At 40.6% G+C, this 18014-nt stretch overlaps 1 protein-coding gene across 3 annotated transcripts in view; it reads left to right on the forward strand.

Annotated features, from left to right (window-relative positions):
- The first annotated feature begins 1961 nt into the window (after positions 1-1961).
- kn (EBF transcription factor knot) overlaps positions 1962-18014 on the forward strand; it is a 28625-nt gene continuing 12572 nt past the window's right edge. For 2 of the 3 annotated variants that reach the window (XM_017164376.3, XM_017164382.3), the window contains exons 1-5: positions 1962-2447; positions 7348-7565; positions 7635-7690; positions 14074-14147; positions 15887-15955. In XM_017164376.3, the coding sequence (XP_017019865.1) occupies positions 2266-2447; positions 7348-7565; positions 7635-7690; positions 14074-14147; positions 15887-15955 (599 nt within the window). In that variant the 5' untranslated portion in view covers positions 1962-2265. The remainder of the gene's footprint in view (positions 2448-7347; positions 7566-7634; positions 7691-14073; positions 14148-15886; positions 15956-18014) is intronic. The other variant, XM_017164379.3, reaches the window with a different exon arrangement.

Raw genomic sequence — 18014 nt, forward strand, 5'->3', positions numbered from 1 at the left:
TCTCTCTCTCTCTCTCTGTGAACCTCAACCTGAAAACCGAAAAACCAAAAGCCGGGAAGCAGCCCATCCCCTGACCTTTTCACTTTTTGTTCTCCTAACGAGGCGTGAAAATTTTGTGGGCGGTTTCGGTAACTAATCCGTGAGGGACAGAGAGGGGGTAAAAGGAAAAATAGAAAAATCTTAGGTACTCCACAAAGTGTTTGACAACTTCTTTTACTTTTCAGGATCATAATGTGCGAAAGTCAGAAGGGTTAAACCTGAAAATGATGACTAATCAACTTTGTGCACACACAACAAATGTGGCAACAAAGGGGTTAAGGGTTCAGGATGTGGCAAAAATTAATAGTACAAATTTATTATAGAATTTATAAATATTTATAACATCTTGCAAAACATCTTTTTCAGTTTCAAAACGATTTTATTTAACTAAAAAGGTTTGAGAATTTATTTTAACTTTTTTTTGAAATTTTTAAAACCAAAATTGAGCTAAAACCCTTTATGTATAGACTATAAATATCAATTACAAATTTATTAAAGAAATAACAATAATTTTATATAAAATTTCCTAGAGTATTAAGAAACAAGGTTTCAAAATTTACCAAATAAAGCGGAGATATATATTTTTTAAATACCCCTTAAAAAGGTCACCAGAAATATTATTTTTTAAATTTTAAATATTTTTATTCCCAAAAAATATAACAAATAATTATAGTTTCGCTTAATCCCACTCATTCCGTTTACCTATACACGGGACTGCTTGCACTGCTTAGCCATTTCGAAGAGAATTTGAAAAAACCGGCTCGGCGCTCTCTTGATGCCCTGGTTCACCGTTAACTGACCAATCGGGTGGCGGCAACCGCAACCTTTCCTTTGTGGTCTCGCCAGGGAGTTTGGTTTTGCGTTTAGCGCTTTTTGCATGTGCAGGCGTTGACACTTGGTCTCCCAGCTGGGGGCCAAAAGCAGCCTGAGACTGAGACTGAGCCTGGGAATAGAGCTTCGAGCTGAGATCCTGGGCCAACAGCACGCCCCCTCGACTCGGGAACGTACATACGTTCCATTGCAGCGTTCCTAGGGGCCCTTGCGCCTGCTTGTCGTCGTCGGTGGTGGTTTTTTTTTTGGTGACAGTTTTGGCTCTCCACGGGAAGAAGTGCAACGGTAATTTTGTGTTTTCCAAGTTAAATAAATTAATAAATTATAGTAGTAAATATTACAAAAGTAACTTAAAGGATCTTGTATTAAAATAAATTAATTTAATTCAAAAATAAATATAAAATAATATATTAAACGAACGGTCACAATCCAATTGGAATTAGGGAGGCCATAATTTCCCTAGATATCCAGAAGGATTTTTTTTGAACTCAAGATCCTCTTCCTTTTCGAGGCTTCTTTTTTGTTATTTTATTTATTATTTTATTTATTTCACAGGTAAACTGGACGACTATGCCTACTGGGGGAATAACTCTGGCCATGTCTCAACCTTCTGGGTGATGTGGAATGAGACGAAAAATGGAAAGCCACGCCTTGCGCATTGCTGCCACCACGGGATTGGTTGCCATCACACTTGGCCAGCAGCTGCCACTGCCACCCCCTGCGTGCTGCTGCGCCGCCGTCGCCTCTGCCACCCTCTCTGCTCTCCTGTGGCGCAGGCGTTTCGTTTCCATTTTCAAAACTCTCGTTGGTCGTTTGTCGCCTGCCGCTGCTGCTGCGCTGCTTGGTGCTTGGCTGCTGCTGCTGCGCTGCTTCTTGCGATTTGAAAGCAGCATCGCTGGCGAGGATTCAGTTGGGGTTTAACAGCCACTCGGGACGGTAGCGCGCCGCTCAAAAATTTTCCGATTCCGAAAATCCCAAATTCTCTGCGGTGCATTGGTAACACACACACACCCACAAACGCATACACATACGTTCGCGATAAGTGAAATAAAGAAAGAGTGAGAAAGAGAGAGTGTGCTCCATTGATTGCCATTCCTCCAGAGACTCAAAGAACACCAAAACCCAAACCAAAACCAAAAATTCCCGGACAAGACCAGGAAACCGATCAAAACGGCAGCCACAATTTCCAGCAGCGCAGGATTAGGAGCAGCAGCCGGCGCCGAAGTCGCTTCGTACGCTGATCTCCACCAGCATTCGCAGCATTATCCCAGCTCCCATCCGCATCCGCATCCACACCCGCATTCGCATCCCTTCGCCGACGGCTTCAAGCTGCGTTCCGAGGAGCCGGTGCCGGGCTTTAGCTCGGCCTCCCCCTGGCCCACCCTGGAGCTGGGCATGGAATGGGGCCGGAAGCTCTATCCGAGCGCCGTCTCCGGCCCCAGGTCCGCCGGCGGTTTGATGTTCGGCCTGCCACCTACAGCCGCCGATATGAATCAGCCGCGGGGTCCAATGACGTCCCTCAAGGAGGAGCCCCTGGGCAGCCGGTGGGCCATGCAGCCAGTCGTTGATCAGAGCAAGTAAGTGCGGGTGGTGAGGCCACTGCCAAATGTGACTCCTTGTGACCTAAAGTGACTGCAAGACAAGTGATCTTTCAAGTGAACAAAGTAAAAAGCAAGACTATAAGTACAGAAAACCAGAAATTTGGAAATTCCAAAAGAAAACTCTGCCCTAAAGTGAACCAATAAGGTGATCTGCCGTGTTCAAGTGTGAGAAAATATTATAAAAAAAATATTTAGGAGAAAATAACTCTATTAGTGAATATATGGAAATATAGAATGGTATTTTGGTGGCTTGATAATATGCTAAAATGAAGAGAATTCTATAAGAAACAGAGAATATAGTCAAGAACCTATCTGAAAGAGTCTAATTATTAATTATCATTTATAATTAGAGACTTCCAGAAAATGTTCTTGACTTAAATTAGTTTATTAGCATTTTTAGTATTTATAAATTTAATTTAAATGATGAATAGGCAAGTTTTTTAAATCAAAATAGAGATTTCGAGCTTCTTAGAATCACAGTCTTGGCTCTCTTTTGGAACCAATAAAATTTGTAGAAATTATAAATAATTTTTTTTATAAAGGAATAGTCCCAGTTATTGATTTAAATAGTTCTATAAAGTGCTAAATAATTATTATAATTAAAATTCACTCATATAAAGTGAATAAATATTTTCCCATTCCCCTTGACGCCCAAGTCCCATCAACATAACACACACCTGAAAAGCTCAACAAAGGCTCAACACAAATTCCCCTATAGGGGATAAGTAAATACTTGCCAAGATAAAAGCAAATCCCCATTCTTTGGGGCCTAATTAACACCCACCATTGACATCGTGACTCATAGAAGGCTCAATGAAATGCTCCTTAATCCCTGCTAATCTCTCCATTAATCACCTTGGCCAATCTCCAAGGGAAGTCCCAAAATCCAGCAACAATGTTGCGGCAACACACAAGCAAGCAAGCAAAAGGAAGTCTCCAAAAAGGAAATACCCTGATGTGGGGGTAAAAGTGCGTTTGTTTACTTTTGGCCAACAAAAAGCCAAAAGCCGGCATCGTGTCCAACGATATATAAAGTCTCCTGGGGGAGCGATTTCGAAACGTAGTAAGTCAGTCAGTCAGCCGGGATGCGCGGGGGTTCGTTTTGATGGCGTCCAACCCCGGAAAGCACCCGCTTCCATCTCTGCCATAGCCAGGATGAACCCCAAAACAAAGTCCATTCAGATCCCAGACTCACTCGAAAAAGCCACTCAAAGTGCGTGGTTCACGCACTTTTCTTTCGACTTTTGATGCGGGGATAAAGGCAATGGATGCCGCCTTTGAGCTCAAAGGGATGCCTCCAAGAATGGCGCTCTCTTTTCCGGAGGGTTGCTTGGGAAAAGCTTTCGCTTTCCTTTTGCTTTTCCCATGTTTGTTTAGTTGCGTTTGAGATGTTTCTGGCGTGAGATGTTCGCGCCGAGAAGAAGTGCGCGAGTTGCCCAAACGGAAAGCGAAAGCGAAATGACAGCGGGCTTTGTCCATTCAGCGGCGGCAAATCATCATCAGCACCCACACCCACACCCGCATCCGAATTCGCACCACCATTTGGGTGACCATAACCAGCATCAGAGACAGGACAATCTTAATCAGGATCACAATCAGAACTTAGGCACTAAGACAATGCGCTGTGAAACGAGGTAAAAAAAAAAAGTGGGGGAAATCTAAGAGTGTTAAGAATTTTGGTTAATAAACTAGAGAAGTTTGTTTAAGAGATTTGTTAGTAAAAGTTGAAATTAATAATATAAATTATACTCAAGTGCGGAACTTTAAAAAATATATATAGAATTTGAGAAAGGTAAATGAATTAGTTAAATTCTTAAATTAACTTTAAAAATCTTTCTTTCTTCAGAAATATTCTTTACAAAAGTTAGAAGTGTAAAGTGATTTGAAAATATCTAAAATATTATTAGAAAATATCTAAAATATTAGCAGAATATTTCTAAAATACATTTTTTAAAAGGTTAGTCTGTCAAAAGTCCAAAGGAGTGTTTTAAAATATTACTTTTTTATAATGACCAAAAGTTCTTACTTTTCATACTATTTCTATAAACAAATTTGAATTGAAAAATACAATTTAGCCTAGCCAGTTTATAATGCATCCAAATTATTAACTTTTTCTTAATGCAAATCTAAAATCTCTATAATTTAATAATTTTAATTAAGATTTCAGACACTCAAAACTACATCTTTCTCATTATCCCCCTGCAATATCTTTTTGTTTATTTATAAACAACAAAAGCCTTAAAAATTTTCACAAACTCAATTAATAATCCCTTACTTACCCCATAAATCCCCTGTGAGACTTAACCCCTTCCTCTTTCTCTCTTCCTAATTCAAAACTTTGGCAATTACTATTTGAAAATTCCAAAAAATTCACATTTTTCCTTCTCGTGTGAATGGAAGTTTTGCGACAAATAAATCTCCTCCATTGCCGATAATTGTTCAATATGTTTTGTGGCCCAGCCATTTATTTAAACACTTATCTGTACATCTAACTGGAACAGCCACAATGTGTTGCACTGTAAAACAAAGTGCATAAAGCACACAACACAACACAACACACACAATTGTGTTGTGTTTCTTGTCGCCGCTCATAAATCAAGGGAATATTCGAAAATTTATTTCAACAAAGATTGCCCACGAAACGAGCTCTCTCAAAGTACAAGTACAAGTTGGTCGTAAAGTGTCCTTAAACAATGGACAGCAAACAGAGCCCAGCCAGTATATGGCCGGAAATAAAGTTGCCTTTTTAAAGGACTCTCCAGGACTCCACTCCTCCATGTGTGGAAAGCAGCTTTTCACGTGCAGAAATAGACAAAACGTGACCACGAATCGAGGCTCATCCTCCTCATCCCTCGCCTTTTCCCGGTTGGCCACCTGGGCATCGATTTGCGACAATTAAATGTTGGCATAATAAAATCAACAGCAAAACGGCCACAAAAATGTTCTCCACGTTCTTTTTTTTCCCCATGTTAGCTGCTCCTCTCTCGCAAATTGGCGGCAAGTGCAAACAAAGTGAGCTGGCAAACTGCCGCCAAACGATTTTCCATCCGGTCGAGTTGAAAAGTCAACAAAAAAAGAAGAAAGAAAGCGATCCGGGGAAAATCGAGGGGGGTGCTTAGGTGGGCGGAGGAGTGTTCAGTTCAGGCAAGTTTTTTATTTGCCAGGATGTACTCGGCATTATTTTGCTGCTCACTTTCCGAACACACTCTACCGCTCCACCATAACAATAACCTTTCACCAGAATGTAACATGTCTGGCATTTATATGTCGGAAAGCTCCACCATCCTCCTCCCATTATCATCCTCCGCACTTGTACCTCCGTTTGGCAGTGGAAATCGCATTCAACCGCCGCTTTTCCCCCACCTCGAAAAGCTGACTGTCCTCTTAATTTGATATCGGCTTGTGGGTGAATCAACTTTAGCACCGCGAAATGTCTTTTATTTCGCTGGGAAACTCGTATATTCTAAATCATTCGGTGTCTGTCAAAAGGCATTATAATCTAAAGGAAGAGATTAAACGAAATTGTTTTATACGAAATTAAGTGGCTTCGTGACTTTTTGGTAACTTAATTTAATTTTTTTTAATTTTTAAAATAAGATTTTAGCTTTTGAAACAATTTTGGAAGAATTTTCTTATTAAAATCAATTAAATAAAATTTTTAAATCGTAATTTAAGGTGTCTAAAACTTTTTCTAATTTAGAAAAATGCTTTTTATAGATACTTATCCTTTCAACTTCTTAATTATTTACATTACCTTCTTAACTATACATTTTGTACTGCTTCTAAAAATATAATTCCCTAGAAAGTCAACCCCTATTTAAGACTTAATTACCATTTCAGCTCAATTGTTGTTCCGCGAATCAGTTAGAGGCAACCATCAAAGTTGCAATCAAAATTATTGAAAACAGCAAAGCTAAAGGCAAAGCCAAAGCTAAATCCAAACAGAAAAACGCTGATAAAATTGCCCTACGAGTCCATTGGGGATATCCAACTACTTATTTAATAACTAGGACGCATATATTCCCTCGAATTCGATTGCACAACTCGTTTGGAGAAGGGGGAGAGTCGCCTGTCATTAGCTGATGGCTGGCATTATCCTTTGGCAAATGTGTATATAATTGCAGGACCCCCGAGCCAGTGGGCCAGGACATGCTCCTTGACATTGCCTAGGCAAACAGGCGAAGCACAAACACTCATAAATAGTGCAGGAAATGCGAGTAACGCAAATACAAAACAAAAAATCTGATAAAATCAGCATTTTCTAAATTAAATTGTTCGTTATGCAGCAAGGGAGAGAGAAGAGGGAGGTGAGCCAAGGTGCAGGACCCTACCTTAGTCCTGCTGCTCGACATTGTCCGGTAATTGTCCGCTGACAGGGCCAAAAGGATGGGGTCAGTCCGACATTTAGCATATGGCCAGGACAAGGACAAGCCTTTATTCCGCCGTCTGCGGCTCAGTGTCCACGTGTCCTAAGGATAATTGCCATCACTGTGTGTGTGTGTGTGTGTCTGTTCACTGGCCCACATATATATATATATAACAAGCGCATATAAAATATTTCAAGTGTAGGCGGGGAAGGGACTGTCATACATCAGGATTATTGTGTCACGTTGAAGTTGCTTATGCGCTTTTAATGATAGTTGTCACTGTGTGTAGTCCTTGCTGCTGCTGCTTGAATGTCACTCTCCACCGTAATTGAGTTGTCCCTAATTCCGGCCACTAAACCGGAGTATCTCTCGCCTTCCTCCAGACCCAATTAGAGCCTCTTTAGGCCTGCTCTATGTTTACCCAGCTAATGGCATAATTACCATTGTCATCCTCCCGCTATATATTGTACTAATTTCTGTACTGGTTTTTCTCCCTTTTCCCATTGCAGTCTGGGCATTGGCCGCGCCCACTTTGAGAAGCAGCCGCCCAGTAATTTGCGCAAGTCGAACTTCTTCCACTTTGTGATCGCCTTGTATGATCGGGCTGGACAACCCATCGAGATCGAGCGCACAGCCTTCATTGGGTTCATTGAGAAGGACTCGGAGTCGGATGCCACCAAGACGAACAATGGCATCCAGTACAGGCTGCAGTTGCTGTACGCCAATGGTGAGTGGGGAAGGGCTTTGAATTAAATATTTAAATATTATATTTATGGTTGTTTTTTGGTATTTATAGGAGCCCGCCAGGAGCAGGATATATTCGTGCGACTCATCGATTCGGTGACCAAACAGGTGAGTCAAGGAATACATATAGATATAGCGATTTGATAAATATATAGATATATAGATTTCATTTCCCCATAGCATTTCCCACTTAAGTAAATGAAAAAGGACTTCCTTCCTGTCGCTTAAAATTCAATAGGAAAAGTTAACCGGTCTATGAAAAACTAATTCCTTCCACTTGGCCGCTTTTCCGTGCATTTTCCCGATGTTTGTTTTGCTGATTCGAGCATAAGTTGCATTCGAAATTGATTGTCACGGCTAATTAAGTGTGTCCTGGTGTGTCCTTTGGCCAATAAATTGAGTCGTCAGGCGCTTAGTTTGTTCGCACGACTTCCCCCCAAAAGCCAGAAATGTGGAAAAGTGGCAAAGGGGTGTGACCGGAGCTAACGAGAGAAGCGAGAAAAGCAAGAGAATTTAGAGAATCGCACGGGGATCGAACATTGTTAATGCGCTTTGTTGTGGGTGCGTGCAAGTCCTGTGGCGATGGCGAGTCCTTCAATATCCTCACAGTGCACCATATGTCCACTTTTGTGGGCCTAATGCCCGTCCGCCTCCCGGCCTTTTTGCCTCTTTTTCCCTTTCAAGGGCAATTAATTTCTCGAGTGACAAATTTTTATAGACGTCGGCTGGCCTCGGTGTGTGTCTTTTGCCATTAACCCCCTCGTTGGCTTCGATTTCGATTTCTCTCTATTTCTCCAATGCCTCTCCGACTTTTTGTGGGCGTTTCTTGCCCATTTAGCCCGTTCGTTCGGAATCAGAAACGAGCTCACAATAAATTTATCCACAAATTATCGACAGCAGCCTATCCCCTTTCTCCCTATGAGAAATCCATTTGTGCGCAATGCAATTTAATCGCAAAAATATTTCCCCCTTTTTGCCTTCAATTCAATTTGACAAAAAAAGAATGAAATATAGATATAATACAAATAAAACAAAGAAATTTAAGAGTTTTCCCAAAAAGTTTGAAAACTTCTTATGTTTTTGATAAAATATCGTCTTGACGTCACCCTGATGTTTTAAATAAAGCTTATCATATTGTAAAGAGCCATTAAAATTTATATTTAATTAAATTATAAAAAGCCTTATTGCTCTTTAAGGAAAACTTTTAGTTTCCGGGTTACTAAAGGTTCCCTGAAGACTTATTAAGAATCTTACAATTTTTTTCTTCTGATTATTTTGTGATTTATGAGCGGCAAATATTTCTTGTTATTAATTCATAAGAATAAATCCCCAGAAATACATGGAATTTTTAATAATTGTAGAGTAGGTTTTGTGAATTGCTAACATTTAAATACAAAATGACAGCCTGAAATTTCTTTATCTTTAATTCTTATAAATAATTTATGGATTTTTTGATAACAGTTTTTATGCTGAATTTAGTTACTTTAAAAATAGGCATTATTTCCTCAATTTACTTTTAATAGTGACATCATTATTATAATAAAAAAATGTTTTTTTAAATGCCTATTGCCAGTTTTAAATTAAACTTGAATAACTTAAATAGAAAAACTAGTACTGGTAAAATAGTTATAATTCAAAAGAGAACACAACCTTCACTCCTCCGACTTCCCCTTGTATTGCCCACTTCCGCTTGACTTGTGATGTGTTTTTGAAGGACCTACCCCTAAGTCCAGGGGAAACACTCACATGAGACTCCCAGTGGAAAGTGTCGCAAGCTGGGAAAAGAACAATCATTTGATCGGATTAGGTGGGTTTGGCTTCCGCTTTATTTTTTGTAGCTGTTGTTTTTTTGAATTTTACATTTCGTTTGTCGCGTGTCGCCTTTGTTATCGGATTGCGTAACAGGTAAGGCGGGGATAAGCGGGTGTTATCTCAGGGGGTGGGAGGTCAGAAGGAAGGTTGTATTTTATTTATGGAGCAGCCCGAAACTGTGGCAGGACGAATAAGATTACCAGGGAATCGGTATAGGCGGAAGCAATCGTAAAAGCAGGACGCGCAGGCAGGACAATTGTCAACTGTCATCCACGTGGCCACATCCTTCCTTCGCCCAGCTTCAACCCTTGCAACCCCTTTTTCTGTGGGCCGTTTGGGCAGGCAAATGCAGCAAATCATGGTCATAATCATAATTACATTCGATCAGATAACGGCGAATTACAGTTCGAACGGGAGGCAGCGGCTCTACGGCGGCGCAACTGCAATTTGAGCTAACGATGGAACCACGGAAAATCGCCTCATTTCGGCGATCATATTTCATTTTCATCATCAGAGGACACGGGTCCAGCATAAAACAATAGGAAAATCCTTTTTCCCCCCACTTTTCTCTGTGTTTTGTTGCCAAAATTGTCCTTATCGCGATTTACACGCACATAAAAGCGCAGCGAAATTCTAAACTCGAAAAAGTGAGAGATGTTGATAGTGGTGATAAAGAGAGAGGAGAGCGGAGAGCGAGACAGCCAGCGATTAATGCACTGAGATAAGTGTGATAGACGCATGCCGGGTTTGAAAAAGAAATCGCTTATCAATATTCAGTATAAAGAGGAACAAGAGAAGCTATTGATAAATTTTAAAAATACATTTTATTGTATACAATTTATTTATAAAATTTATCACTAGCTTTTCTTGTTCCCTTTTATTATTCAAAAATTAAATATATTTTTTGAGAAAATTAAACTTAAAATCTATAAAAATAATAACATTTTAAACGTTATACTAACGGTTAAAGAAGCGCTTCATTAAATGACTTGTAGCCATCCCTCTCTCTCTCACACTTGTCTGCGCGTGTTAATTAAGCGATAAAATTAATTTGTATGTCAACACTTAAAAAGCCGAGAAGCGAGAGAATCATTTTCGATTATTAACAAATTGTGCATGCTCGCTTAATGGCAAAGTGTTATTATTGCTGTTTGTTGTTGTTGTTGTTGTTGGCGTCGCCGCTCAATAAATTCAACAGATTGCGCGAAATCTCCACATTTGCATCTCTCCCATGCATGTGTGTGGTGTGTATGTGTGTGTGTGAAGAGAGTGTGGAGCCATTTGCCTGCCGCCATGTCTGTCTACCTCGCTCTCACTCTCTCTCTGTTGGCAGGCTCCCCCCAATCTACCCTTCTCTTTCACTCGCAATGCGATTAAAAATGCTTTCACGGCAAGTGCATTTCTGCGGTCGAAACAGAGATGGGAGAGAGGGAGCGAGGGAGATAAACAGAGGTAGAGAGGTGACCAAAAGCAGGCGTGAAAAAAATTATGTATGAAATCTGGCATATCGGCCTCATTATGCGAAATGTGTAATGCATGCGGCGGATGTCCTTTGAAATCCTTGCGGCTCCCATAGGGGATTTCGAGGTTTTCTGCAAAGGTGTGCCAGATGCACCCTGTAGATGAACGGAAATTGGGGAAAGCAGTGCGGAAATGGGTAAAGCAGGGTATTGTGTGCCTAGAGTTATCGATAAGCAAACACATTTAAATATAAATTAATTGCATTATAATAGCTCTTTTATAGCATTACTTTGTATTGTTTAAATTTAAAGTAATCAAAAAATCAAGATATAAAATAATTTCTTTTAAGTTGCATAATAAATATGCAAAAATTCAAAAAATTAAGCATATTTGCTTCCTTTGCTTTAAGTAACATTTCAACATAATGTGACATTCTTATCCTGCGCCCCTAAAAATATGCAAATGCCTGAAAAGGGACCAAAAAGGGACCCCTTAGCAAAGGTGCAAACATATACGAAATACATATAGCGAGGATGCACAAGGTCCTTGCAGCCACGTTAACCTTTATGTCGCTTTCCCTTCTTTTTTTCCGTGGGCAATTTATGCGTTGCCCTGATAAATGAAGCTTTAATAAATTAAGAGCTACCCTCTCTATAGGTTCCCCTTTTTTTATTTAGTTTATTTTTGTTTTATTGTTTGGCCTTTCACAAACATTTTTTCGCAGTCGCTGTGGCCCTTTTGTGCGGGATAATTTATCTTGTTTGGCGAGATTTTTATTTGGCACGTTAAATATGCAGCATGCAGCATGCAACATGCAACATGAAGCATGCAACTCTCGGCATTCAAGTGCGTGAATAATGCAGCAAGTGTCGATTCATTTTATTCCAAAAGCGATAATAACAATTTGCAAAAATACTGTAAAAAAAATCGCTGGCTCTTCGCCGAAGTTTGATGGAAAATCGTTTAAAATTTAAAAGCCGCCTCGGCTCATCCTGTTTGGACCCGCTTTTCCCTCATCCTCGGCCTGCCTGTCCTGTCATCACTTCATCACTCGCTTTTTTCAGCTCATTTTTTTGCTCGTCCTGTTGGGTTGTCCTGTTTCAGCTCCAACTCCTGCGAGCTCCTGTTCTTTGTCCTGTTGATAAATCGTAGTTTAAACGCTTTTACTCCAGTTTTAGTGGCTTTCGTTTAGTTTGCCTGCTGTTTTTTTATTAGAAGAGCCATTTAGCCTCGGATTTCCAGCCACCAACTCTTGACTCCTGGCATCCTCCTCTCAACTCCTGACTTTTGGCCACAAAAACGGTTGGCTAGAGATACAAACTAATTGTTTGTTTCTGCATCCCTCAGCCAGCAAGGATGATGGATGATGATTTCTGATGTTTTGACCCTCTTTAGGTTAAGAGATCCTTTTGTAGTTGGGGTTTTAGTTGGTTTTTATTTATATTTGCTTTGTGAGACAAGTTTAGCTGAGTTTAAGTGGGGCTTATTATTTATGTAGCTGTTTTTTAAATGCTAATTGGCTTGCTCTTATATCCTTTTATTCTATATTTTTCGTAAACTAAATAAAACTCACTCCAAATTCCAAAATAAACAGGTGACAAATACAAGTTGTCCTGCAAAAAAACTTTATGTCCTCTGCCAACACAAAAAAACATTGAAAATCCATTACCTCGGAAGGGGATAAAAAGGACTTGCCATCCTTGTCCCGTGTCCTTGTCCGGCCTATAATTAGCTGCACTCCGTCCGGGACAAGTTCCAGCCGTAATGCCCAGGATATCCCACAAACATATTGGACACTGAGCCGGGGCTATCGAGCTAGCTGAGTCTCTGAGTCGGATCCTTTACAGGTTACGGCTTGGGGGGGAATTATTAACCTGACAAACGGGATAATAAGGGATGATCATAATTTTACATGTGCCCAGCTAATGCCAAAGACAACGGGTGGTCTGGGCTGTTATATATACATGTCAGAGGGGTAGGATTCTAGAGGACTGATGCTGCTGCTGCTGCTGGTTGCATTAAAATTAATTTCTGATTATCTATCTGGTTGGGCACAGCTTCTGAAAAAAGGAAATGCACATATGTATGGAGGAACCACTCGTCCTTGACGTCCTTGCTGCTGGTTTTATTTTTTTGTTTTTACTTTTTGGTGGATGAACCCGAACCTGGCTCAGGTTTGCTGCCTCCTCACTCGGTTATTGTTATTACTTTTGCGTGTATCTCCTGCCGTCAGTTGATGAATGATCCTCTCACCCCCCAAAGTCCTGGGTGTCCTTCGCATATGCCGTGTTTTTCGCCAAACTAATTCGCCGGATGAGTGTTGGATTACGGTTAACAGGGGAAAGAACACACAGCAGCAAGCAGGAGGGAGGGCAGGACACCCGCTTTAATCATTTTTAAATTAGAGAACTATAGGCCTTTTTGTGCTTTGCCCAGCCAGCCACCCCCCTAGGCAACCATTTGTTTATCTATTTTCCTCGAGAGTTTGGCAAGTTCGAGAGGTTTTGTTGCCCCGAAATTGCAGCAGATTGTCTAACGCTGCACTTGCGGTCGCCGTAGCTTCCACATGGCACGATTTCCAGCCCGCCACACGCCTCACTTCACTTCCACCGCACCAAATAAACAAACACTGTTCGTTCGAGTGGCGTTTTCACTGAGCAAACACACACACCACACACAAAAATATAAATACAAATTCAAATACTAGATAGTATACAGAACAGTACGCCCCTCGAATATTATTCATGCGGAGGTAAAAATTGTGGACACTGTCAATATTTGCACTGGGTCCCATATGTCGATTTGCTGGAGGACCGAGTTTTCGTTGTCCTGTAATTAGCATTTATGTGTGTTTGTCTTTGGGCCAAAAATGATATAGTTGATACAGAGGGGAAGGGTGGAGAGGTCAAAGGTAAGGGAGATGACGGGGGTTTAAGGCGGGTGTCAATGGCAGTGGGTTAATAGCGGGGTCAGGTTGGGGGTTCTATGGCAGGTGAATAAATCAATAGGGAAGGGGAAATAATAGGATTTGCTAGGGAGTTATTAAGGGTATTTTCTTTAAAACATTTAGATTCAGTTAAAGTTTAAAGAACTCCTCTTTATAAATATATTTTTCGACCAGTAAATACTTAAGTCCCTTTCATTAACGCTCTAATTTATATATATTTTTTTATATACAATTCTCTAAATCCTTATACCCCTTTTATGATCTCTTTCAGGCCATCATATACGAGGGTCAGGACAAGAATCCGGAGATGTGTCGCGTGCTTCTCACGCACGAGGTGATGTGCAGGTGAGAGCTTAGTCCTTTATGTCCTTATCAATAATATTCCTACACTTTTATTACCCTTTCTCGCTGCCTGTAAAACAATCCACACCTTTCTCTAACTGATTTGCGAATCAAAATCTCACAAGTCTCGCGGGCATTCGGCGGGAGACAGTTCCCAGGAGAAGCTTCCTTTAAGTTTTTCCTTCTTTTTTCCTCTCCCTTCCTTTTCATAGCCACTCAAATTATAGAGACCTGAGTTCTCATTTGCTTTTGTTTTTTGTCGGGGGCCGTTTTTCCGTGATTTTCCCTGAGTTTTCTTGCGCTTTAATTTTGTTGATTTTTAAGCTCCGTCCGGCTTTTGCCAGAGAGTGTCCTTCGTTTTATTTTCACGCTCAAACGCACGCGAGCTGAAACGTATAAATGGTTGACTGCCAGCCTCCCCAGGACACCCCCGCAGGACACTTGGGCTGCCTTCTACTGCTGTTCACCCTTCTAACAGCTTTCTGACAGTTGAAGGTTGCGTAGAAAATAAAAACGGCGCAACAAAAAAAAAAACAGCCAAGAGAACAACAACAACGAAAAAATTACACAGCTTTAGCCGGCGCCAACCCCCCTTTCAAGGACCTGCTCCTGTTGTTGTTGCTGTTGCTGGCCGGCCATCTTTTATTATTTCGGATTGGCACCCAGTTTTTATGTTTGCGTAGCATTATCAAAAACAAGGGGACAACGCACACACGTATACTCTGTGCGGGGGTTGCAGCCTCCCCCCTGAAAGGACGAGTCCTTGCTAGAGAGAGAGAGAGGGATAGAGAAAGCTAGCAGGGTGGCGTCTTCTTTATCGCTTTGGCTTTGGCTTTGCGCCCATTTCAGTCATCCATGTTTATGTTATACGGCCGAAAGCCGGGTCCAAGCCAAAAATACCACCCCCAGGATGACCCTCAGCGCCAGTCAGCCTCCCTCTCTCCCCCCTGCCTGTATTTATTTATTTTCTTTTTTTTTTAGAGCCAGCCCCGGGGCTGTGCAGTCGTGGAATTACGCAGCCATTGAACTCGATATAGATATATGTTGCTCGTATATAGATGCAGATAACGGATAAGTGCGGCGATGTCGGCGGAGGAGCAATGACAAATGTCTGACCCCCAAAAAATAGAAGCACTTCTATCATACTTTTTCAAGAGGCTATTAAATGTTTAAATTTAAGGCCTTGAGGGCTTCAAAGAGTTAAAAAGTTAACTATTTAAGATCATAGTAGAAGCTTTAAAAATGGAGCTTTAGTTGGAGATAGTTTTTTGGAAAAGAGTTTTATTTTGTAGGTTAAACTATTCAAATAAAGGAGATAGGCAGAGGAATCTGTAAAATGTAATAACTTAAAATAATAATAATTTTTAAAAGCAGAAAAGAATTTATTAAGATACTCATATAAAAAGGGTTTATTTTGTTTCCTTAAAAAACATTATTCATATAAAAAATAACTACTGTTTAATAACTATTTTCTGTTCTCACAATAATATAGCTTTTTTAATATTTTTCTACCCAGATAAAAGCTTATACTTCAGAGTATTCTGTCTTAGAAAGCCCTTACCCTTGCTGAAGCATAAAGTATACGCACCGTTGTCCCTTGAAAGGCAACTCTTTAAAAGCAAACAAAACTAAAATAATTTCTATAAATTTGTATTCGTTTTTATATTTATTTATGTCTTATAACTTTTACTAACTATAATTTTACCTTTAAAAAATATAATAAAAATCCTTATTTATTTCAGCCGCTGCTGTGATAAGAAGAGCTGTGGTAATCGCAACGAGACGCCATCGGACCCCGTCATTATTGATCGGTAAGTAGTCATAGTTCATTCTCCCCTCCATAACCATGACCATACCCAGACCCCTGTCCAGGACCCCCATCCTGTTGCTCTTTCACACACACAAAAGATGACATTTTAAGCTGCTTTTCATCATCGTGGCTGGCTTTTTATTTTTGCCAGCCAGCCTCTGCTCTGCTCTGCGGCTTGTGTATGCGTATCGTTGATTTATTGGCATTATTATCAACTGCAATATAAAACACGATGCGGCAGACATGCAAAGAGCACCTCGAATGAAATATCCGGGGGGAAAGGGCAGTCCTTTCAGGATCTGAAACTGAAACAGAAGCTTGTGCTGCTGCTGCAGCTGGGAGAGTCAACAAAAATTCATCAAAATGGCAAAGGCAAATTCTATTTTCATAAATTGTAAATTGAGACGAGTTCGCGGCAATCCGACACCTCCTCCCCCCTCGACGCAGGACGCTCTTGTCTCTCAAGCGAAGCCACCCCAAGGACTGTCGCGTGTCAGGCGAATTATGTTAATTGTATGCACATCCTTGTGGCTGCCACGCCTCCCCCGTCCTTCTTATTCCGGCGTGTGTCCTCTCTAATTGGCTTCGGAAATATTATTTTGAGTGAAGGAAATTAGACAGAAACCAAAAATGCAAAACAAATTGTTATTGCGGTCTGGGAAATCCTTTGAGACGAAATGTAAGGCAAAGCTCTAGGAAGTTATGACTTTTAGGAGCAATTTTTAGGTGCCTTACAAGCCCTTTAGGGGCTTTTTATTCTTAGAGTTTCTAGGGAAAAACCTCAAAAGTAGTTGTGAGGCCAAAATAATTGACTGTCCTGCTTGAAATACCCTTCAAAATTATATATTTTTTATAGAAAATAAAATAAGTAATGGAAAGCCCAATAATTCCCTTTCAAGACCAACCTTTAATTATTTAATTTCACTCCTTAAAGACATCCAATTCTGGTATAATTACTCAACCATCAGCTTCAACTCCATTGGCTTCTTCAACGAAATAAAAGAAATAGGCCCCCATTGATTTCTATTTAGTGAAGCAAACCTTTCTTGGACATCGCCACCAAACTCATTGAGTTGTTAAACAATTTTCCAGTCCCCAGACCCCATTAAATTGAAGCACACCTTATGCAGATGATAATCATCTCCCGCTGTGTGATTCCCCGTAAAAGCGTGCAGATCGCGGACCTCCGGCGAAGGGTGTCCCCGAGTATTTGCCTATCGCCATACCAGGACTGCCATTTCTAGGATTGCCCACAAAGGTGTGTTCCGCGAAACTCCAAGATCTTCAGAGTCTACGTAATGATTCTATTATTAAAGTGGCCAGCAAAAGTGTGTCTGCAGCCGGTTACCAGTTACCTGACGACAATCAGCCCATAATTGGTGTCATAATTAAATTTAATTGATTGCCTCTGATGGCTGCTCCTGCCCCTGCTCTCCCACCTGGCCACCTTCTACTCCTTTGTGTCGCTAAGCTTGCAAATTAGGAATTGAAAAAACCCAAGTGGTTCTTGCCACACAGATTGGGAGATTGTTGAAAACACGATCTCGGCAAGATCACAGGTCCATGCGTTGCACATTTATGATCTTGTTAAAATTGCTTTGCGTGTTGCTGTTGCTCTAGAATGGCCCCGAATGCCACTGTCATCCGTTGGAATAACAGTTACAATCGGGAGAATATCTTAGATCGCAGAGCATCTCCTTCTGGTCATCTCTTTTTCTGCTCCACGTGCCCAGGCGCGACACTTTGCGCTTGATATTTACGATTATTAATTCATTTCTCCTCTATTTATTTGCCTTGTTAGCCGGTTGGGCAAGTCTTCAACTCGAGAGCTATAGTTAATCCCATTTAGAGATGGCAACGTGAGGTTTATAGAAGGTATTGAAGGGTTTAGTGTGAACTTTCTAATACATTTTTAAACAATATTTTATATACTTTTTTAAAAGAAATCAAAAGGTTACTGATTGTTATTATATTTAATTATTTTCTCATAGAAACAGTGCTCTTTTCTTGGCGTTAAATATCTCTAAGCCTTAATTGACTGAATCTAACACTTACTGGGC

This window comes from Drosophila kikkawai, chromosome 2R (assembly GCF_030179895.1).
Source record: "Drosophila kikkawai strain 14028-0561.14 chromosome 2R, DkikHiC1v2, whole genome shotgun sequence".
NCBI classification, from domain to species: Eukaryota; Metazoa; Arthropoda; class Insecta; order Diptera; family Drosophilidae; genus Drosophila; species Drosophila kikkawai.